Genomic DNA, 19539 nt, shown 5'->3' with positions numbered 1-19539 from the left:
AAGTGGGGAGCTACGGCGGGGATACGCTATATCCGTGACGTCGTGCAAGTGACGTCTGAACTACCGCGGGGTTTTACACTCTATGTCGCATCTTAAGCCGAGGTTTTGGCTGGTACATGATCGGGCTGTAGCTTTAATCTGAGTAAACTGACAGAACACCATCTAGAGAGAATGCTGCAACATGTTCTCGCCATCGCGTGGCGTCACCACATCTGGAAAGAGAAGGCACTATCTGTATGCTGACTACGGACCGGTGCAATATCAATGCAAAACATCACGGTGGCACAGAGAATGAAAATATTGAGAATGAATCTCTGCCCGTAGGCATGCTCTTGAATTGCAAGCCTTGTCAGGCCTGCCGTGAACTATAGAAATATCATAACCCGTCGGCCCGTTCAGGTACCGTCATGCCAATAACGCCATCCCATGATATCGTCTGTAAGGTGAAACAAACCGCTTACTGGCCGCCACGCAGACGGAGCACCAAGTGCAGGGTAGACTCCTTCTGGATATTGTAGTCGGAAAGCGTACGGCCGTCTTCCAACTGCTTGCCTGCGAAGATGAGACGCTGCTGGTCCGGGGGAATGCCTTCCTTGTCCTGGATCTTCGACTTCACATTATCGATGGTGTCGGATGACTCCACCTCCAGTGTGATCGTCTTACCGGTGAGAGTCTTGACGAAAATCTGCATACCGCCACGGAGACGAAGCACCAAGTGCAGGGTGGATTCCTTCTGAATGTTGTAGTCGGAAAGCGTACGGCCGTCTTCCAACTGCTTGCCTGCGAAGATGAGACGCTGCTGATCCGGAGGAATACCCTCCTTGTCTTGAATCTTGGACTTCACGTTGTCGATGGTATCGGATGACTCGACTTCGAGGGTGATGGTCTTGCCGGTCAACGTCTTGACAAAGATCTGCATACCACCACGGAGGCGCAGGACGAGATGGAGTGTAGACTCCTTCTGAATGTTGTAGTCGGACAGGGTGCGACCATCCTCAAGCTGCTTGCCGGCGAAGATCAAGCGCTGCTGGTCCGGAGGAATACCCTCCTTATCCTGGATCTTCGACTTGACGTTGTCAATCGTGTCAGACGATTCAACTTCGAGCGTAATGGTCTTGCCCGTGACTGGTGGCGCTGTCAGTAAAGCGAACAAAGAGCGCAAGGCGATGTGACGACTTACGAGTCTTGACAAAGATCTGCATGCCACCGCGCAGGCGGAGGACGAGGTGGAGCGTCGATTCCTTCTGGATGTTGTAATCAGACAGGGTGCGACCATCCTCGAGCTGCTTGCCGGCGAAGATCAAGCGTTGCTGGTCCGGCGGGATGCCCTCCTTGTCCTGGATCTTGGACTTGACATTGTCGATGGTGTCGGAAGACTCCACCTCCAAGGTGATGGTCTTGCCGGTAACTGCGGGCTGTCAGTGGGTGCGCCAGGCAGGCGGTGGCGGCCGTGGTACTTACGGGTCTTGACGAAGATCTGCATCGTGGCGATCGGGTGTATGTGTGTATTCGGTATCTGTGCAAATGTGTCTCGTTGACGGTATCGTAGGGCGAGTGCAAGTGCGGGTGTAGAAGGGAGGCAGCGAGGCGGGAGGCGGCGGGTTTATATGGGCGAGAGACGCAGGCGCAGGCGGCAAGCTGAGGCTGTGACGGTCAATGGGTGAGTAATGACACAACCAAGCGTCCGTGCGCCAACGGCAATCAAGGCAAGAGAACGTTCGAGCGTCTTCTCGGCCAGGCAGCCGGGCTCTCTTCTATCAGTGCGCTGCTCGCTGATTTATTCCACTGCAGAACTTTGATCCAGGTGCTCGAAGCCTCCGTTGCGCCCTTCTGCCACCGTACCTCGCCCAAGCTGTGTCGCCGCCTGGAACGCCAGATATCCCCGCTTTCCGTTATCGCGCGGGCCCCATCCATGTGACCATCTTATCGCCGCGCGACTGGGGAAGCTCCAGCCCACCCAGCCCCGTCCGGTCGCTCACCAACAAACAGCGCACCACGCCGCGCTGCAGTGCGCCTTAGCACGCTCTGCTCTAGGTCGCCGACGGCAGGAAAAAACGATGCAGACTGGCTTTTCGCCATAATCGCCACCTGGGCTTGCAAACCTAGATCGCGCAAAAGGCAGCACCGATGCTGACATGGATTGCGGGCATATCTCGGCAATGTCGATTGCTCATCGCGACACCTGTGGCGGTAATCGCCGCAACCCTCACTCGGGTACTCACGTAAACAACGGTGTGGTCCGCAGATGTTGAGCGTGCGATAATCGCATGTTGCAGTCGTCCTCATGGGTAGCTCCAGGACCCCCCATCCTCTTACGCAAACGGCGTTTCGGACTTCGTCTTTGGTAGGTGGTGCGCGCAATGAGGGCGGGATGATGTCACGCCACACCGATTGCGCACTCGAGCAAGAAGCGCGTCTCGTGGGCGCTCTAGTAATACTGTATGCACTCAGGACTGCCCAAAGCCGACAACGACTCCGCGAGGGCACCTTCATATCGCGTCTACAACCGTTCCGCGATGCCGAATCTCACTGCGCCCAGCTTGACTGCCACCATCTGCACCCTTGAGCATCGCGCCTGGGCCGCTCTCTGCGACTCTGGCAACGCCCTTCTTCCACTCCTCTCCGCAAGCCCAGTTTTCATCTTCCCAGGCGATCGAATCCTTACAGCGACGTCCTCGCCATCGCTCCATGAGATACTGCAGGACCCAGGGTTTCAACCGTGGACAAAGTACACGCTGAGCCATGATGAGGTCATGCCCCTAGGGGAGAGCGGCGCACTGGTCTACTACCGTGTAGAAGCCATCAGGGAAGAGTTGCCGTTCAGAGCCATCTGCTCCAGCGCGTGGGTGCTTGAGGACGGACAGTGGAAGATGGCGAGCCATCAGCAGACGTTGATTTAGCCCTACTTCGAGACGACGGGCTGACATACACGTGTACGACATAACGACATTTACGAATTCTATAGCTGTCTACGACTCCAATATCATTTGTGAATTATCCCTTGGATCGAGCCAGCAATTATGCGATCCATATGTGTCCTCAGAACTCATCCGCCGGAACGAACATTCCCTACCAAAAGCCTCCAATTTCCGCAAATCACTTATCGACGCATCCAACGCGTTCTCAATATCAGGTTTATCAGATGTAACATACTTATAAGGACTCGTACCTCGGCATTCTCTCCTTCCAGCCGAAATGTACCCGTCATCCTCCTCATTTACCCCATGTACAGGTAGAGCTTATGATACGTATAGAGCAACATCGCAATACGGCTTTTCCCTATTCCAAATATAACTTGAGGAACCCAAACCTCTTCTATTATGGCTTCCGAGGCAACTCACCACACCCCGGCCATCATGGGGGGCCAAAAGGGCGAAGACGTCTACAACCAATCCGCCTCCTTCTGGGACTCGTACATCAAAGGCCGCCCCTCTATCCCCGACTCCTTCTTCTCCACCATCTTCGCCTATCATGCCTCACACTCTGCCTCATTCTCGCACGCGCACGAAGTCGGCGCAGGCGTCGGCGTACATTCCCCGCGCCTGGCCGCCCGTTTCGCCAACGTCCTCGTCTCCGACATCATCGAATCCAACATCCAAATCGCAAAAGCCCGCCTCCAAAGTCTAGGCTGCTACACCTTCAAGGCCAGCTCGCTGGAAGACACCATCGACCTGCCCCCCGCGAGCATGGATCTCGTCTTCGCCTCCACAATGATGCACTTCACCGACGTCGACAAAGCCGTGCGCGCAGTGCACCACCAGCTCAAGCCCGGCGGCACGTTCGCGGCAGGGCTGTACGGGACGTATGCGCTGCACGAGCCTGAAGCGCAGAGAGTATGGCAGAAGCTCGTGCAGGCCATCTGCAACAACATCATCCAACGGTACGGCCTCGACAATCGCGCAAAAACAATCCTGGCGAACGAGGCCGCTGGACTAGACAGCGTGGGCTTGCCTGAGGAATACTTCCACCCTGCGCAGCGAATCGATTACAATTTTCCTCAACCCAGTACCTTGAAGGATATGATTCTGCCGCCGCAGTACGGGCTTCACCCCGTCTCGCGCATTGGGAGGAGAGATGAAGTGGTCAGAGGTGTGTGGGATAAGGGGTGGTTTTCTAGCCTGGGGATCGACGGGCTCAAGGGGATGGCGGATACCTGGCCGCATGACGAGGGGGATGGGGAGATTGTGGAATTATGGGAGGAGCTGACGGGAGTGGTTGGGGAAGGGGAGGTCGAGGGGGCGTGGATGGTGAGTTTGCTGTTGGCAACAAAGAAGTAGGTGCCCAGCGACCAAATCCAATGCTCTCAGGCTTCACATGGACGCCCGCGTCTATGCCGCGTTCTGAACACCGCTCTCGACGCTGACCAGACTTCAATTGAGCTTGAATGTCGAATGTCTTCCAAGACGCTGCGCGAACTCGGAAATCACGAAACTGACACAGAAGTCAATGCCAAAACCCAACAACGTTCTCCATGACCTTGCAGAAGTCTAGGGATATCTCCGCGGTGTAGGGCCTGTATCTCATTGCCAATGGGTTTCAGCGTTGCGGGCGGCACACAATACATCACATCCGCTCTACCACAGGTTGTCAAGATGCTCCGCTCCTCAAGCTCCTTGTGCATTGAACTACGAGCAAAACCAATGTTCAAGGTGTTGGTTGTCATCGCCTACTCCGAACTACTTCCGAGCCGCTGCAAGCATGCCACAAGCTCCGCAATTGGCTAGGCTCAGCCGCACGTCGGCGACAACGCCATGGAAGCTTTACCTTAACACGTTACTACTTCGTACAGACGGAACAGAAACTTGAAAGGGTATCATTTCGCACGAATCACGTACTGCCATGCCCCAAATCTCTATCGTTGACCTTTCACAACCCTGGATACGTCTTTGGTGCGTGGGTTGCCAATTCATGTCGAGAATTCCCGCCATCGAGCTCCTGCGATACGAGGTTCCCGTTGTCCAGCTCTACGTTGTGTGCATAGTATTCCGGCTGCGGTCCGGACTTGCCGATTGGGTAGTCAGTGGTTCCGCTCACTGCACCGCGAGAAGCATTCTGCTTTTTCTTCCGCAGGAGGAACCACATGAGTGCAGCGACCAGTGCGATGCCTGCCGCAGCGCCAATTCCTATGCCTGCGCCTGCGCCACCAGAGATCCCAGACGAGCCTTTCGCAGTCTCCGTGGGAGTAGGAGTAGCTGAAGATGCTGAACTCGCTGTCGTCGCTGCGGGAGCGGATGTTGACGCAGGCGTCGAAGATGGCGTCGAACTCGCCAAGCTACTTGACGCACTCGACATACTCGCCAGCAGCGACGACGAATCCACCGTAAACCACCTCGGCGCCTTTGTCTTCGCAGCCACCGTCGTCTGAGTGACACCGCCATCGTCTGGATCTACGTAGAACGCGCGCTCGTCGGTGCAGCACGCGTCCTCGGTGTTCACGCCGCAGCAGTAGATGTTGTCGCCGCAGTCATGGATGCTCACGCCCGCAGCATCGTTGCCTACACCTTGCTTTAGCGTCGAGAACGACTGGACGGGTGGATAGATTTACCAGCGCACATGTCAGAGCATCCGATCCACGCGGCATTGTCGCAGTACTGGCGCGACACCCCGCCACTTCCATCGACGCAGAGAAGATTGCTCCCGCACTTTTGCTCGGCAAGACAGCAATTATCTGTTCCGTTGCCGCAGGAAACGAGTTCTGGACCAATGTAATACTTGGAGTCTTGCGCTTTTATCCTGTCGTGTGAGTAGCAGTCTGCACTGACAAGAGCTGCAAGAGCGGAGAGGAGCAGTGCGTGGAGCAGCATGACTCGTGACAGCCTTAGGGGGCGATGCAGGATGGTGTTTGCGAGGGGTGTGGTATGATTTTTTGAAAAAGTAGGAGGAAGGATGATCGGGGCGGGCGTATTGCAGGGATAGGAACCTTAACATGCGTGAGGAGAGGAGTTACAGAGGTCCAGGCATAGAAGAGACGGAAGGCTGAGGCTTGAACTTGGGGGCGGTTTCAAGTAGTGCTTCGATGGTGCTAGATCGGATGCGGAGTGATCTGGCGAATGTCTGTCACATGAACTCTTGGACATCTCTTCAAAGCCATTACAACATACAACAGTCTGATATAACTCGAGGCGTATTAAAAATTGGATACGTTGGAGCAATGGGCCAGTGTGCGAAATCAAGACATGCTCATCTTGCATAATAAATATATGCACGTACACCGCATCCGTAAGTGCCATACGATTCACACATCGAAAGAATGGAAATAGCTAGACAAGACTCAAACCATATTACTTTGCTTGACCTTCGTTAGAAGGGGACAGTATGCCACATCACGCGGTGGATACCTGGATTCGAGAACACGAGCTGTGAGCACATAGCCTAGAGTAATTCGGATATGTTTGCACGTATCGCTCGCAAGACAATGCTACAATGCCCCAAGTCATTCCAAGAATAGGTTACCTGTATTAGTGCAAATGTGGGTATGGCAAACGGATCGCTCGTTGCGTACTGGAGCCGTGAGGCTCAATGGCCCACTCGGCAAGCGAAGGCACAATGTCGCCTTTCACTTTCCTGATTCACTTCACCGCAGGCTTCACCCGTATAATGTTTTCGCTTCGCTTATTGTCCTTCTTAATCACCTGCTGTGCGCTCTCTTCTATTGTCATGTTGGCATACACGACCCGCCTTTGTATAGAATCCACCCGGCGTCCAAACGCCCACCAGCAGCGCACTCTCTCCCTCAAGCTCGCTTTTCTTGTCAGACGACGATTTTCTCTTCACACACACATCTTGTCTAATTCATTATACCAGCCAACATGTTCCCAAAGAATATCATGGACCACTTCTGGGACACGTTGATCAATGCTGCTGGCGTATTTACGCCCGGGTTGCCCAACTACGCTCCTCAGCAATCCGCAACCTTTGTCCCATTGCCCAAGGTCTATACATTGGAATGGACGGAGCCGGCTTCACTAGGTAATGGCAAGACCGACTTTCCGCCCTCTGACAAAGAGGCAATCGATATCTGCGATCCGCAGGTCAATCCTGCTCTCCATAAGTCCGCCCTCGACATTGTTCGCCTTTCCAATGACTACTTCTTCAAGTCCGGCTGCCGAAGCAACCTCGAAAACGCCTATCCGAAGCATGAACGTGTGATGGAGCTGGCTCTCAAATTCAACGAAGACTTCGAGGTCCACAAGTACCCCCTGCCACCTGATCTTCGAATCCTTTGGGCTACAGACAGAGACTACCACCCTTCCGACAAGGCCGTGCCATGGCCGAATAGACTTTGGATCGTCGCTTGTGAGACCTTCATCTATGTCAACGACGCCGAGAAGCGCATGCTTCGGACTCGAACTGAGGCAGAACAGCAAAAGCGGTACGCTGCCTCCTTCTCCGATGTCGTTGATTATAACGAATTCCTCGTCGACATGTTCATGACGTACCTCGCCCACCTCGAGGGGGATCTGGCCAACTGCATCGACGAACAACCTTCCAACGCCGAATTCGACGCCTTATTCAACAAGCGCGTTAATAAGAACAGCATAACTCTGTACGACCTCCACCGCACCTTCCCTGATGTTCGGGACATCCAAGATTTCCTCCGCCGCGTCGAATATTTCGCTGTTTTTGACCCAAGTCCTCAAGCATCCTTCGGATCTTCTGTCGTCCCTGAAGGCGCTTACTTCCGCAAACCAATCCCCTCGACGTCGCAGATCGTAAAAGCGCTCCACTCGCCGATGACGCTGCCCCAGATCTTCGAGTCTCTCGCCAAGCTTTACCCTGAGTACGCCCACGGCGTGGGCTCTCAGGAAGCCGTCCTGCACCGCCTCATCGAGTTCGCTTCCCCGGACGTCACTACCCGCAAGTTCATCCGGAAGACCACTGCGCTTCCCAACGAAGCCGAGATCTGGGAGGCCTTGGAGAATGGCCCGCTCTCTATTAATCGTCTCGCAGCTTGTTTCCCGAACCGGATCACCTCTATTGAGGAGTTCACCACCACCGTGAGGAATTCAGAGGTGGCATATCATGAAGACCCGCTGGACCCGCACTCGCACTGGATACGCATGTTCCTCGACAAGGACGACATGCCTGTGGGTGAAGAGCATTCTAGCAAGGCGTATGCATTGCAGAAGATGGTGCTGCAGGAACCGTTGAAGGTGCTGGAGTGGACGCAGAGAATCGCGACGTGGGATGGAGAAGGCTTCGTCGACGATACTCTGGAGCTGGATGACATCGCCTCAATTTCCGAGCTGGACACTGAGCCCGAGGATGAGCTCGAGGACGAAGAGCAGCGCCAGATTGATCCCAAGGCTGTCATTCCGTCAGCAAGCCCGAAACGCAAGAGGGACACCGAGGATGACAGCGAGAAAGTCTGTGCGAGCCCGTCGAAGGTGCATGTCATCAAGAAGACTCGCTGTATCAGGGGCGAATTGGAGAGGTGTGCATACCCCCAGTCAGATTAGTTAGAGAGTCTGGTGTACGGTGATTGTACGGCTCGGGTGTTCCTGCAGTTCTTCAGCAAAGCAGGTCCTGTAACAGCATCGTCTTAGCAAGCGGTTTGAGACCGTTAACATCATTTTTGCGAGCAGCTTTTCTGTACAACAGCAGCTAAAATTCTCATGTACTATGAAAAATCCTACTCCATGTTTCAAGCCTCTCCTCTTTGCTTAGTGCCACATCGTCTCTTCATCTATTCCACCGTCAATATCCCCACTCCGCCAATGGCATCAAATTCTCCTCCACCGTCTGCTTCAAATTCACCCATCCCCCATTCGTGCCCCACTTCTTCAACAGCTCCACCTGCTGCTCTGTATCCGTTGTCAAACTCAGCTTCGTCAGACCAGGCATATCATCAATAAACCTGCGCTCCGGAAGCTGGGCCCGCATGATGGGCAGCATGTCGTTGTAGTTGCAAAAGTGTGCCCAGGTGTTGAAGCGCACGTTGCGAATAGAGGGGTCGAGAATGGCCGCGATATGGAGGAGGGCGAGGTCTTTGACGTCGACGGCGACAGCTGAGTGATGAAGTCAGTCTCCAGGAAGTACATCTTTAAGTACTAGCAAGCAGGCGACGCGTGGACTTACTTGCTGGCATCGTCTCCAGGAAAGCAGTGTCGCCCGTCATCAGCTGGCGGATGTACGCCGCCTTGACCTCGGCGTGGGATTTGTGCAGCGGCTCGCCCAGGATCATGGGAGGGAGAATCGCGTTGGCCGTGAAGTGCGGTTTCCTCTTTTCGACGAAGTCCCAGAAAGCTTTCTCTGTAGCGACTTTGCTCGCTGCGTACCTACTCGCTGTATTAGCCAAGTGCATCCTACCTTAGATACGTTGGTGACTAGTAGAAGGGACTACATACACAATCCCACCCCTCTCAGCTTCATAAGGCGGCGGCGCCCACGCCATCTCCAAAACCATCTCGTTCCACGTGTCTCTCTCCACTCTGGTAGTATTTCCCGGCACAGGCAGCGTAGCAGAGACCAGCGAACTCGTGATCACGAATTCGCGGACGGAAGGCTCCTTCATCGCCGCCTCAAGCAGATTCACTACACATGAAATGCTCACCGGGATGACGTTGTTCGGGTCCGGGTCCGCGCTCGTGACGGCTGCTACGTGTGCGATTGCGGAGACGCCTTTGACGGCGTCGTCGAAGGCGGTGGGGACAGAAAAATAAGGGACATGGGCGAGCTCAAAGGCGTCGGTTTTGAGGAGGGAGGTAAGCCAGGAAGATGCGTCGAGGGAGCGGACGGTACCGCGGACACCTAGTGGTGTGTGTGAGTATGGGCGGAGAGCGTAGATTGCAATGAATGGGATAAGTGTAAACTTACGGTAACCGCGCTCTAGGAATTGCTTGGCGAGGTGCGAAGCGACGAAGCCGTTCACACCTGTGATCAAGATCAAAGATCCCTTTGGGATAGTGGTGTCTTGCTCAGTCATATTTATTTGTTCGTATACTGTTGCGCGTGCTGAGACGAATAAGAAAGTGTCGTCGTTTGATCTCCTTGCTGTGCAGTTAGGCGGGAACTATAGAACTATTTAACTGAACATTTAAACCAACTCAATATGCAACGGACGAAATAAATGGGAACATCCGCATGGTTTGGCGACAAAATCTTACAAATGCTGTTGGACATGCAAGCGGGGCGGACTAAAGAAAGGTGCAATATAGGACTATTGTGTATGAAGTGTACAAATGAGGAAAGCGCACATCTTGGCACGACCAATAATTCCGAAGCTCTTACATGGTAGTATAGATTCTCTCGTACGGTATCTTAGCTAATTGGCAGATAGACATACTCCTCGATTGATCCTGTCAAAACCGGTACATGCCCTGGGATCACCCCGTAGCGCATGGTCCTTGTCAAGCACAATCTTGAACAAGCTGTTCAGGTACCCATTCAAGCCCAAACGTTCCGGCCCACCGTGGAGGACGACCATTTTGATTGCACCTGCCGCATGTCTGCAAAGTTAGCCGAGAAGAAGCCACCCCTTGTACGGAACTTACATACCGTCTGAACATGTCTAAATTCCCAAGCCAGATCTATCCCATCGTAAGCTCCTTTCTTCTACCATTTAGCAGTGATGCTCATACCTCATCATTCGCCAGCGTGAAGATCTTAGCAAACGTGACATCCATATCCATATCCTTGCTCTCGATGGCATCAATAACATCCCTTACACACCTGACCTTGTACCCCGCAGCCAGTTCTTCGAACTTCCACGCTTGATACCCCCGCCCAATTAGATGACGACATGCAGCGAGAAGGACGCCCTGCAGGACTACAGCATCTGTGAGAGCCAGATGCACCCACTCTCGTAACATGCGCTCTGCGCTTTCACCTAGGTTTTTTAGGCTCCGGCATTGGATGTTAAGGGTGGGGACGACGACTTGAGCATCTGAGTGGAACGTGAGCTGCATGTAAATGGGAAGTCGATCGACGTGGGTCGTACAGTGATCTAGTAAGAAGTACTCGATGTGACTCAGATGAGCTGCGACGCTATTGAAGGGATCACGACGGTCCGCACACATTATGCCGAGCGGGCTGGGCGCAGTTTGCAGCTGCAGCCTTGTTACCAGCTCGCGGGTGTTTCCATGTTGATCTTGGCGATAGGCCAATGTGGCCTCAATTGGCTTGCGTGCATTGTATTCAGCTGTCCGTGCTATTCGTTTACGTGCGTGCGCTGCTCGTGCAGCATGTGACCGAGCTTTCTGGAGTGACCCTTGGGAGTCTAACGCATTGGCAATTGTGGGATCAGATACGACGATGAACTGGACGTTTGTTCTCAGTCTGGTAACCATGTTGAAATATGAAAATGTAAGATAGCGAAATGAGAAGCATCTGAGAGTCAGTGCATGTGGTGTCCCTTACCGTGTCCTAGGCGGATTGCACGCGATCGACATTAGTAATGCATGCGAGTCATGTCGGCTTACATTGTGGACATCGCCAAGCATTACTCCTTCCTATTATGGTACAGAACGAACATAGGTAGCCAGGGGATGGATGTTGCAGGGCCGACAGAAGATATAACCAATTCGTACGACGGCCCTCCCCTCACCCTGCATCAACCTCCTCCTTCCAGGCTACTTCAACACAACCCCCTCCGCCGCCTTCCCATCAACCCACTTCATCTCCTCCTCCCCAACAAATACCATGCTCTCGCCCCTCTTCAAAAAGCTCTCCTCATCCGGAACCACAACGCTCTCGTAAATCGGGTCCGCAAAAATCGCACCAAAGTCTTCAAGCGATTCCACCAAGAACTCCGCAGCACCGTCGAACTCTGGTTCGAGGCATGGCATGTGTGCGCCTTTTCGTAGCGCAGTCGTAAGGGGCCGCGATATGTGGTATTGCGAGTATCTGAGGAGGAGCTTTTGCGCTGTCGGCACGCTGAGGAAGATGGAGGGGTGTTTGGTGGACTGGGGATATGATTAGTGTGGTAAGGGAATAGACGACGAGGTGATTATGCTACCCAGTATGAATGGAAGTCTTCCGTTGAGACTGTGTCGAGCTTCTTGATCAGGATTGTGATGCGGATGGGCATGGTGAAGGATGTTGTACGTCGGTGAGTACTGGGTTAATGGATTTTAACTGCTTTGGGGGTCTCTAAAGTAAGAGTTACTGTTGATATTGTTCTTTTTGGAGCGCAGAGTGCTCATCGTATCGCGGTGATGTTTATATATCCAAGTGAACAAGTTGTACCTTCATAGTCGGCAGGCAGTTTGGCCGGCGCATCATGGAACAACTCGGGCTTAGCTTCGATTTCATCCTGAGCTGAGAAGCAGGTGATATTCGCTGAGCTACAATGTCATTCTGTCAGCGGCTTGCATACTTGATCAACAAGCCGTGTGTGTGTTTGGAGGGATAAATGGCCACACTCGGTCCAACGTTGACTGATAGCCCTTGTTAAGAGTGCCGAAAGAGGACTCGCTTGAGGCAAATCTCGCCTCGGTGGTGCGGTTTTGGGGCCGCATGATCGTTACGGCCGGAATCCATGCCCGCAGGTCAATACTCAGATACCCAGGAGAGACGACGAACGGAAACGAGTCAACATTCGCTTCCGTATATTCAGTATTAAGATACCAACGGGTCATTCTAAGGAAACTCCATCTGGTTGTCTATCTCTCAACGGAACTTTCTGACGCAGTAGCGCCAATCCATCGTCGTCAATCCTCACCCTGTGCACAATACAAGACGCCTTCGTACGATCGAGGCCCAATCATGTCCAAAAAAGTACTCTTCCTACTAGCAGACTACGGCCACGACCCAACAGGTAACCTCCTCCCCTGCTAACCTTCCACCTTACTGCCCCACCAACGCACCCTAGAAACCGCAGTCCCGTACAATACCTTTTCTACGGCCGGCTACACTATCACAATCGCGACACAACACGGCACCATACCCGCCTGCGACACGCGTATGCTAACCGGCTGGACGCAAACCTTCCTCGGCGCAGACAAAGACACGATCGCGCAGTACAACGCCATGGCGTCTGGCGCGGCATGGCAGCACCCCCGCGCGTGGATAGATACAAAATTCACGCTGGAGGATTTTGATCTCGTGTTCCTGCCAGGCGGCCACGACAAGGGGATCCGCCAGCTGCTTGACTGCCCGCGCGCACAGGCGCTGCTGGTGTCATACTTCCCACTGACGAAGCGGTCGGAGCGCGGCAGTGGCAGACCAAAATTCTGCGCCGCGGTGTGCCATGGCGTGCAGATGCTGGCGCATTCGCGGACCGGCGAAGGTTTGAGTGTATTGCGGGATGTGGAGACAACGTCGCTGCCTGACTTCTTTGAGGCGAGCGTGCATCGCGCGACTAAGCTGTTCTTGGGCGACTATTACAAGACGTATGGCGCAGGGACGGATAGTGTTGCGGCGGTGGTTAAGGCGAGTTTGGCGGATGAGGGGAAGCAGTTCAAGAACAGTATTGATGTGACGAGGCCGTTTGTTGTTGAAGATAAGACGTATCGGTATTTTAGCGGGAGATGGCCGGGAGATGCGAAGGTGTTGGCTGAGAAGGTGGTCAAGGCTATGAACATGACATCGAATTAATGTATATGTATATGTTGCGCTCGAAAAACTGTCAGTAATGAACTTGAGAATCATGCGCTTTTTTCGGGATATTGATCGAACCACTCCCGCTCGTCTCCTCTAACATACTTCCCCATGTTCATTCTCACACTCCACCTCACATGCTCGCTACGGCCATCCCGCCACCGAGAAAACAAACTAGGCTGCGTAGTAATGCACGTTAACTTCGCAGGGCTGTCTGGCGCGGCATCGCACATCTCTCTCAGCATGACGTCAAATCCCTTAGTAACGTTTCTCTCCACCGCTTCGTACAAGATGCGACGCGCACCGCGTTGAGAAACGGCGTAGGCAAGGCTGCACATAGGCTCATAGGTATGGTGAAATAGGCGAGTCTGGTTTGGGTAGCTGTCGCTGTCATGGTTGATGGTATCTTTGACTGCAACGAACGGATCTGGGGTGAGGACAACTCGGCCTTGCGAGAAGTCGGGTGTCCGTTGCGTTGGCATTTGCATGCCGCAGTGTCCTAGCCAGAGCACATCCCAGTTATCACCATAAGCGGAGATGGACGGCTGAATCGTGGCTGGACGGCCTACAAATGGGATTTCAGTTACTTTGTTGCTCAGTAATGGGTCCGGGAATGACGGATCGGCATATATAGGCCTGATCAAAATTGTGAGTGGGACTACAAGGATATCGATGGGTGGGGGCTTGTACTTGGTAGAGTTTGTCCAAGCAAGTGGTTGCGTGAGCGTTCGTGTTGAAAGAGCAATGGCATGCATTTGCTCTCTCAAGCGGATGTCCCAGTCAAGGTCGTCCTCAAGAACGATGGCAGAAAAAAGACCTAGCTCTACGGTAGTGCGGACAGCGTTGATGTGCGCTCTCCAATTTTGCTTTAATTGTCCGCTCGCTTTCTCATGGTCTTGAAGACGAAGTGATGTCTCGCTAACGGGCTAGGCTTGTGTCAGTATTTCATGGCATATCACAGCTTGGGTGCATAGCTTACTTGATCATCCGGCAAGCCATTGACCCAGTCCACGTTCATCCGGCTGAATGAAGAAGCAAGAACCATGGTATCTCTGCGGTCCGCATTTTGCGGCAAATTCACCACAAACAACTTTCCGAACTACGACCATCAGCCACATTGCTCAATCCAGAACTAAATTCTCGTGCATGGCAAGTGCTGCAGTGTGACTTACACCCATCGTCCGATTCTCCACAGCAACGGCAAGATCCTTGATCTTTAAACCATCCGGAACAACCTCCTCTTTTCGCCTGTGATCTCCATCAATAGCGCGTACGCTGGTGTCTATTCATCGTTTAGTGTCGGTGCAGTTCTCACTAGCATGATTTTTCCACGCGTCCAGCTGATCCTCACATAGTCGCAATAGAGTAGGTAGGGCTCCATCGCGGAAGCGATCCACAGCATTCGCATCGTGTCGCGGCATCACTTACTCAGCGGTTTGATCTTCCCCAGTGCATTATATCCACCACCCGTATCGTAGGGATTTCCAAAAACTGTCTCGTCTAGCCCGTTCCTAAATCCTAAAGACGCTAACAGGAACCCCAAAAGAACAGAAAAGGGGACGACGATGAGCTGACGCCTGAGGAGCGGTGTCATCGTATCAGACAGGGACAAGCATGGGTTGTAATACGGGCGGAGATGGGGGGGAACGCATGCTGTCGCGTTCGGAGGTTGGGATTGTGCTAGGGACGAGCCGGACCATGGTCCGTCGCGCGATGACGAGCGTTGGCAGCATGAGTAGCGCGCGGTAGCGCGGTTTGTTTCCTGTTTCCAGAGGGAACATCGCCAAGATCACCGACATCTCGATATCACAGCATCCCATCATCCACAATGCCATACTCAAGATATATTGGCTTCCAACCTCGGGACGTTGGATGCACAGACGTATTGCGACGCATTCGAAATTGAGGCATGCACACAGTTGAACAGATGCACGATAAGGACAACAAGCGAACGACGAATCGAAACGTTTCGAGAAGCAACCTCCGATGGGACTGTTTCCCATAGTCCTCTTGGCTGACTTGGGTAAGGCAGATGGACAGGCAATCCCAGATTGCCAAGCCTTGTCACCCAACCAGGTTACTCGACATTACAATGCACAAATAGTGTCTCACTTGGCAGTCGGAGCTCTCTCTGGCACTTCTCTTGTCGCTTTCCAAGTCTAATATACCCTTGGGCATCTACCGGCGGCATGTGTACTACAACGAGGGTCTTTTCGACGAGCGTGTTGAGGCTGGCAACATGGTTGCTACTCAGTTCGTCTCAATTCGTCTTAATTCGACCGGGCGTATAGAGAGCTGCAAAAGACTTTTTCCCACTCTATGTGCTTGGCGAGCAGAATGAAGAGGAAGGGATCAGACCTTGGGAAATACTCGAAGGTGCTAGCAGAGCACCCATCGCTTGTCGGCAGATCCTGCGCTGCTCGTGATATCAGGATATTGAGACAGAATTCGGACCGCTCGATGTAGCGGTGGACCGTGGGGAAGGCGCAACCCTTAGTATTCGAAACTGCAGTCCGTTTGCCCTACAGAGGAGGAGCAAAAGAGCCAATGGAGCCTCGGCTGAGGAGGAAACTATCCTTGCTTGGTTTTGTTCAATGTCTTCGCGGCCATCTTGGCTCTTTGAAATCAAGCATGCCGCTTACAAGATCTGCGGTATCCGCGAAAGCTTGTAAGCAATAGTGCATGCCGTATACGCATGCTATGGTGAAAGAGGGAACATTGAATGTAAGCAACAAGCGAGGGCCAGTGTAAGAGCCTGTAACGGCAGTGTTACTGGGAGAAGGTACGTGCGCCGCAACTCTCCCCCAAAACGCCATCACGGGGCACTCGTAGACGGGAAGGCACGATGGCGCCAAGTCCCGCCACGGCTTGTGATACGCCTTTTGTGATATACAAAACGTTGGCGCACATAGTCCCGGCTCGACCCTATATTGAGCTATCAAAAGTATCTTCTGAAAGCCGGAGTGACTGGCACAGCGATGGGTTTCTACCGCTCTTTGATGCCCTTGTGTTGTTCCGAGTTTATTTGCGATGTTTGGTGTCAGACGGCCTCACGATGCTTCTCGCTACAGGCCCCTGTCGCCACGGACATTCATTCAGTGGAGCCCACGAAATCCATCCAACAATAAGTCCGCGGAAACGCAAGCGAACGCCGTAGTTCAATCAGATAACATCGTCAGCTTCGAGGGGGCCAAGGATGAGCGGGGTCAACGGAATGCGGGACGATATTGACGCCCTAAAGCCCTGGGGGTACGCGGCAGCTGCTGGAACAATGCGGAACGCAGACTCTCTACCCATGTCTGCCACGGCGTATGACGAGACCAGCTATTGCACGCTACTGCCGTAACAATCGTGAGCGTAGACGTTGGAAGACGCCATACACGCGGGGAATAGTGCAGTGGTACGATCTCTTTCGGCCGCTTCGGGGGGATCGGAGGGTGCCGAACCTATGGCTGCATCGAAACGGGCCCACGCACTCGTAGAAATACTGTCTTTCCTGCTTCATATCTATGTCTTGGTCCGCTGAGACGCAACGATCCGGGTTTGGCATTCCAAGAGTGTGAATGCGTCCTGGCGGCATGCAGCCCCGACTGTCAGCCGAGTGACACCACGGCGCCGCACCGCCTTGGATACAATCTGGCCATCCCTTCTCTTTTCCCCCTTCCTGGACACCGAGAACATCCAAAAACGTACTTGCGAGAGTCTTAGAAAAAGAGGCACTTGTGCAGGACACAGGCGAGACCAAAGCATAGACCTATACGCTATCCTCAAAATGACGGCACTGGCAGGTAAGCAATCTCCCTTACGTCTCTCGAGCGTCATCCAAAACACGTCCGGACAACGCAGCTTTGGGTCAGAGCGGTCGTCAAGAGAAGCGCAGCACTCAAGCGGCCAACGCGCATCTTATACATCGACACGGCCCGCTGCGTTACATCCCCACTGTAAATCCCCAGGCCAAGCCGTTGTGTAGGGATTGGACCCCAGCTAACTGCAAACCTCACCTGATTTTAGACCCAATCGACCGCATCGTAGCCGGAAATCGCGTGTTCGCACAGAAAACATCCGAGGCAAATCCGAATGCATTCCTCGAGCTCACAAAGGGCCAGTGGCCCGAGATCCTGTGGGTAGGCTGCGCTGACAGCCGCATCCCGGAGACGACCGTCTGTGACTGCATGCCCGGCGACATATTCGTGCACCGCAATATTGCGAATTGCGTACATCCGGACGACGTTAGTGCCGCCTCGGTCGTTGAGTATGCCGTCACGCATCTCAGGGTAAAGAAGGTGGTCGTGTGCGGGCACACCAAATGCGGCGGAGCCATTGCGTCTCTCAGCGACGCCGACTTGGGAACGACGCTGAACACATGGCTACACCCTGTGCGAGAGTACGTAGGCCCCAATGTTGAAGTTCGCGCGAAGTCATGGGTAAAGGCGCAGCTGACGGTCCGCTAGGCTCCGGCGCAAGCACAAGGCCGAGCTAGAGAAGCTGCCGGACAACGACGCCCGAGCTGTCCGGGTCGCAGAGCTCAATGTTCTCCAGGCCATCGACGTGCTCAAGCAGCATCCTGCTGTGAAGAAGGCTGCTTCTGAGCGTAATCTCACACTACACGGTATGATCTATGACCTCGGTAAAGGACAGCTACGTGTGCTCGAGGTGACTGGCGGAAAGAAGGGGAACGGCCTCTGGAGCCCCAATTAGAGTCACGACGAAGATAATGACGGAGTCTGGTTATATGTATTTTAGCGTGGTGTTGTGGCTGGTTTTGTCGTGCAACGACCGCACAGGGACGACTCGCGAACGCAGTTGTCGCCATGATTTACAACAATAAATAGGGTGCTCGCTAATCTGTTGCATTAATTACCATTTCCACGGATCCTAAAAATGACGTATGCAGGGTTTGCTGATCGCAAGCGCGGACTTAGCGGATGGACGGCGCTCACCACCATACGTAGGGCACACCTCGGGCGACAGATACGGCCAATTACACGCTCTGTCATCATAGCTACTGGCTCAGGCTATAGATTATATTATTCCTGCTTCGCTCCCAGTATCTTCGCAATCAACAACAAAAGCCAGCATCGACATCTTACGTGACCAAATCGCTGCAAGCCGTATTACTCTCACCACTCAACCCAATAATCATAACCGCCAGGGCCGCAAGACACTTCCCGATCCTCACTCCACCTGAGTCTCGCGAACCTCTACACCCTTCGCATTGACTCTTCGCACGACTATATCGCAATGCTCTCCCCTGTCGCACGCCTCAGACACGAAGAGTCCACCGGCTCCACAACCTCATCCGCGTCTGCCGACGAGCGGAAGTACTTCCTCGGTTCCGCGACCCTTGTCTCACAAACAAGCCCTCGCGCACCGCTGTTGGCGCCTCTACTAGTACCGCTGCCACTTACCGCGCAACCGTCGAGGCAGTTTTCGGCCGATGCGCAGTGAGCACACACTCGAACAATGCCCTGGACCGTCAGTCCGGCACCGAATCATGGGACGATACTAGACTATGAGAAGAGGCGGCACGTTGGTCTAGAGAGAAGGCAGAAATGGATTACAATGGCGTCAGCGAAGGGCAGAAGCCGGAGATCCCATTACTCGAAGAACGGGTACGGTACTGATAACATGGAGAAGAGGATCAACTTTCTCACGAGCACGGGCATGAACGATTGATACACCAAAAAATGCTTTATCGTGAATGTATGAGCTGGTTCTAGAACTTCATTACACGTACTGCCGAGTGTCGTCACGATTAATGCAATGATTTATGGATTATCGAGCTTCTATTGTTTTTTTCTTGCAACTCCTCTTACATGGTGAGTGAAGTCAAAGCACGCATAAGCATTGCCCGAAAACCGTCTAGCTTGCATCTTAAGACGCTGACCTCTCCCCAGTTTGGCCCCCGCAGACATCTCCGACTCCACCTGTCACCTTTCAGCCGCAGCCCTTCCACGTGCACATCCGCACACCATCTTTTGCTCGTTGCTCGTTCCCATA

General features: G+C 53.5%; 11 protein-coding genes across 11 annotated transcripts; 5 read left to right on the top strand and 6 right to left on the bottom strand.

Moving 5' to 3' along the window:
- Window positions 1-457: 457 nt before the first annotated feature.
- CC84DRAFT_1171067 (polyubiquitin) lies at window positions 458-1483 on the bottom strand (the record flags this gene model as incomplete). The annotated part of the gene is made up of 3 exons (XM_018179890.1): window positions 458-1125; window positions 1181-1408; window positions 1462-1483. The coding sequence occupies 3 exons, from the start codon at window positions 1481-1483 to the stop codon at window positions 458-460; spliced, it is 918 nt and encodes a 305-aa protein (XP_018042684.1).
- Window positions 1484-2516: 1033 nt separating this feature from the next.
- CC84DRAFT_1211891 (uncharacterized protein) lies at window positions 2517-2900 on the top strand (the record flags this gene model as incomplete). Its single annotated transcript, XM_018182410.1, has 1 exon — window positions 2517-2900. One exon carries the CDS (start codon window positions 2517-2519, stop codon window positions 2898-2900), a length of 384 nt encoding a protein of 127 aa, XP_018042683.1.
- A 456-nt stretch (window positions 2901-3356) lies between these two features.
- On the top strand, window positions 3357-4277 carry CC84DRAFT_1211890 (S-adenosyl-L-methionine-dependent methyltransferase; the record flags this gene model as incomplete). Its single annotated transcript, XM_018182409.1, has 1 exon — window positions 3357-4277. The coding sequence occupies one exon, from the start codon at window positions 3357-3359 to the stop codon at window positions 4275-4277; it is 921 nt and encodes a 306-aa protein (XP_018042682.1).
- Window positions 4278-4866: 589 nt separating this feature from the next.
- CC84DRAFT_1211889 (uncharacterized protein) lies at window positions 4867-5804 on the bottom strand (the record flags this gene model as incomplete). Its single annotated transcript, XM_018182408.1, has 2 exons — window positions 4867-5495; window positions 5546-5804. The coding sequence occupies 2 exons, from the start codon at window positions 5802-5804 to the stop codon at window positions 4867-4869; spliced, it is 888 nt and encodes a 295-aa protein (XP_018042681.1).
- A 716-nt stretch (window positions 5805-6520) lies between these two features.
- CC84DRAFT_112000 (uncharacterized protein) lies at window positions 6521-8928 on the top strand. Its single transcript, XM_018175566.1, has 2 exons — window positions 6521-8032; window positions 8468-8928. Exons 1-2 carry the CDS (start codon window positions 6810-6812, stop codon window positions 8544-8546), a joined length of 1302 nt encoding a protein of 433 aa, XP_018042680.1. The 5' UTR covers window positions 6521-6809; the 3' UTR covers window positions 8547-8928.
- CC84DRAFT_1159658 (uncharacterized protein) lies at window positions 8674-9572 on the bottom strand. The gene is made up of 3 exons (XM_018177291.1): window positions 9348-9572; window positions 9079-9278; window positions 8674-9008 (listed from the first exon to the last, which is right to left on the bottom strand). The coding sequence occupies exons 1-3, from the start codon at window positions 9512-9514 to the stop codon at window positions 8698-8700; spliced, it is 678 nt and encodes a 225-aa protein (XP_018042679.1). The 5' UTR covers window positions 9515-9572; the 3' UTR covers window positions 8674-8697.
- A 522-nt stretch (window positions 9573-10094) lies between these two features.
- On the bottom strand, window positions 10095-11806 carry CC84DRAFT_112061 (uncharacterized protein). The gene is made up of 6 exons (XM_018175581.1): window positions 11421-11806; window positions 11359-11364; window positions 10940-11258; window positions 10581-10885; window positions 10498-10529; window positions 10095-10448 (listed from the first exon to the last, which is right to left on the bottom strand). The coding sequence occupies exons 1-6, from the start codon at window positions 11439-11441 to the stop codon at window positions 10265-10267; spliced, it is 867 nt and encodes a 288-aa protein (XP_018042678.1). The 5' UTR covers window positions 11442-11806; the 3' UTR covers window positions 10095-10264.
- Window positions 11422-12340, bottom strand: CC84DRAFT_1159656 (uncharacterized protein). The gene is made up of 3 exons (XM_018177290.1): window positions 12187-12340; window positions 11957-12090; window positions 11422-11903 (listed from the first exon to the last, which is right to left on the bottom strand). The coding sequence occupies exons 2-3, from the start codon at window positions 12026-12028 to the stop codon at window positions 11571-11573; spliced, it is 405 nt and encodes a 134-aa protein (XP_018042677.1). The 5' UTR covers window positions 12029-12090; window positions 12187-12340; the 3' UTR covers window positions 11422-11570.
- Window positions 12341-12630: 290 nt separating this feature from the next.
- CC84DRAFT_1159653 (class I glutamine amidotransferase-like protein) lies at window positions 12631-13575 on the top strand. The gene is made up of 2 exons (XM_018177289.1): window positions 12631-12757; window positions 12812-13575. Exons 1-2 carry the CDS (start codon window positions 12706-12708, stop codon window positions 13534-13536), a joined length of 777 nt encoding a protein of 258 aa, XP_018042676.1. The 5' UTR covers window positions 12631-12705; the 3' UTR covers window positions 13537-13575.
- Window positions 13576-13586: 11 nt separating this feature from the next.
- CC84DRAFT_1077050 (uncharacterized protein) lies at window positions 13587-14638 on the bottom strand (the record flags this gene model as incomplete). The annotated part of the gene is made up of 3 exons (XM_018173737.1): window positions 13587-14175; window positions 14230-14418; window positions 14499-14638. Coding segments are annotated over 3 exons (918 nt in total), but the record flags the coding sequence as incomplete, so codon positions are not given.
- A 2396-nt stretch (window positions 14639-17034) lies between these two features.
- Window positions 17035-18519, top strand: CC84DRAFT_101181 (carbonic anhydrase). The gene is made up of 3 exons (XM_018173366.1): window positions 17035-17327; window positions 17551-17923; window positions 17991-18519. Exons 1-3 carry the CDS (start codon window positions 17312-17314, stop codon window positions 18235-18237), a joined length of 636 nt encoding a protein of 211 aa, XP_018042674.1. The 5' UTR covers window positions 17035-17311; the 3' UTR covers window positions 18238-18519.
- Window positions 18520-19539: the final 1020 nt, after the last annotated feature.

This window comes from Paraphaeosphaeria sporulosa (genome assembly GCF_001642045.1).
Source record: "Paraphaeosphaeria sporulosa strain AP3s5-JAC2a unplaced genomic scaffold CC84scaffold_1, whole genome shotgun sequence".
Lineage (NCBI taxonomy): Eukaryota > Fungi > Ascomycota > Dothideomycetes > Pleosporales > Didymosphaeriaceae > Paraphaeosphaeria > Paraphaeosphaeria sporulosa.
Note: the sequence above shows the minus strand (reverse complement) of the source record. Positions and strands in the feature narration are given on the sequence as shown.